Source organism: Dipodomys ordii, unplaced genomic scaffold (assembly GCF_000151885.1).
Source record: "Dipodomys ordii isolate 6190 unplaced genomic scaffold, Dord_2.0 Scaffold16, whole genome shotgun sequence".
NCBI lineage: Eukaryota > Metazoa > Chordata > Mammalia > Rodentia > Heteromyidae > Dipodomys > Dipodomys ordii.
Window position 1 is genome coordinate 10,688,199 of NW_012267232.1, and position 1,775 is coordinate 10,689,973.

At 49.0% G+C, this 1,775-nt stretch overlaps 1 protein-coding gene across 1 annotated transcript in view; it reads left to right on the forward strand.

The window, feature by feature from the left end:
- Positions 1 to 222: 222 nt before the first annotated feature.
- Fscb (fibrous sheath CABYR binding protein) overlaps positions 223 to 1,775 on the forward strand; it is a 2,824-nt gene continuing 1,271 nt past the window's right edge. The window contains exon 1 of the mRNA XM_013012231.1: positions 223 to 1,752. Within this exon, the coding sequence (XP_012867685.1) occupies positions 223 to 1,752 (1,530 nt within the window). The remainder of the gene's footprint in view (positions 1,753 to 1,775) is intronic.

Below are 1,775 nucleotides of genomic sequence, written 5' to 3' on the forward strand. Positions count from 1 at the left end.
TAGCTTATAGCAAAGACTGAACCACAAAGATGCCAGCGCGTGAGGTGGGATCCAACAAGAATGTAACACAGAATGAAATAGCTGGTGAAGTACATCATTAAAGCAGCTCGCAAGAACAACTCTTAATGAAGGAAAGCAAAGGCTTAATTACCTGGTGCATTTTTGATTCTTGATGATTCATTACTTGTTGATTAATCAATCTGAAATTCATCAGTCTTAGAAATGGAAGAAAGAAATGAATCTGATCAGTCTATCTCCTCAGGGAGGCAAGAAATTCGGAAAAGAAGACGACCTAGCCAACCAATGGTAGATAAAAGCCAGCAGACAGAAGGAACAGAGAAAAAGAAACACATGCCTGGGCCACCATCATCTGGCCCTAAAGCTACCCTCAGTTCTGGAAGTATTCCTGGAAGCAAAGACAAGTACTGTGAATCTCTAAGAGTATCTTGTCAGCTTCAGAAAACATGGGTGAAGCGAAAGCATGGGCTGGAAATGACAGATCAATCTCTGCAGACAGACACTGTTGTAGACAAGAAAAAGGAAATCAAGTCGGTGGGACCTGAAGAAAAGCCAGCCAATGGTGAAGAAGCAGCCCTTGACTTGCAAGAGACAGTCGAAGAAGTAGAAATGTCAGCAAAAAGAAGACTAATAAACAGATCTCAGCAGACCAGCTGTACTGGAGATTGGAGCATGATGAATATTCCCTCCAAAGGAAAAGAGGACAAGGAACAGCAGACCTACTTCGATGACTTTGAAATAACATATTTTACCAGAAAAGGCAGTTGGAAGGAAGGTGTTGATAAATACAAGCCCTCAGGAGAGATTGCTGTTAGTGAACATACTGAATTTCAACCAGTGACAAGTAGCCAGGAAGAAATTCAGATGAAAAGTATCAGTGGAGTTCCATTTACTCAGGAAAAGGACAAAGGCTCCCGAGTACCTTCAGAAGATGCCATTAGGCAAGTGGTGACCGGATGTATTGTGGATCATAGTGCTAGTCACGAAGAAAGAGCTACTGCTGAAATAGAGTCCCTGCCAAGAGAAAGCATCAATTTTGAAATCCAGGCTCTACCATCTAAGGAGGCTGAAATAGAAGAGGCCCTTTTTAAAGTTAAATCTTCACCATCTGAAGAGGCTCTGGTAGAAGAGGCCCCTTTTGAAGTCCAGTCTCCACCATCTGAGGAGGCTGTGAGAGAAGAGGCCCCTGCTGAGGTTCAGCCTCCACCATCTGTGGAGGCCCCTGCTGAGGTTCAGCCTCCACCATCTGAGGAGGCCCCTGCTGAGGTTCAGCCTCCACCATCTGTGGAGGCCCCTGCTGAGGTTCAGCCTCCACCATCTGTGGAGGCCCCTGCTGAGGTTCAGCCTCCACCATCTGAGGAGGCCGTGAGAGAAGAGGCTCCTGAGGAAGCCCAGCCTCCACCATCTGAGGAAGCTGTGGTAGAAGAGGCCCCTTCTGAGGTTCAGCCTCTACCATCTGAGGAGGCAGCAACAGAGGAGGCCCCTGAGGAAGCCCAGCCTCCACCATCTGAGGAGGAGGCTACAGAGGAGGCTCCTGATGAAGCCCAGCCTCCACCATCCGAGGAGGAGGCTACAGAGGAGGCTCCTGATGAAGGCCAGCCTCCACCATCTGAGGAGGAGGCTACAGAGGAGGCTCCTGAGGAAGGCCAGCCTCCACCATCCGAGGAGGAGGCTACAGAGGAGGCTCCTGAGGAAGCCCAGCCTCCACTATCTGAGGAGGAGGCTACAGAGGAGGTTCTTGATGAAGCCCAGCCTCC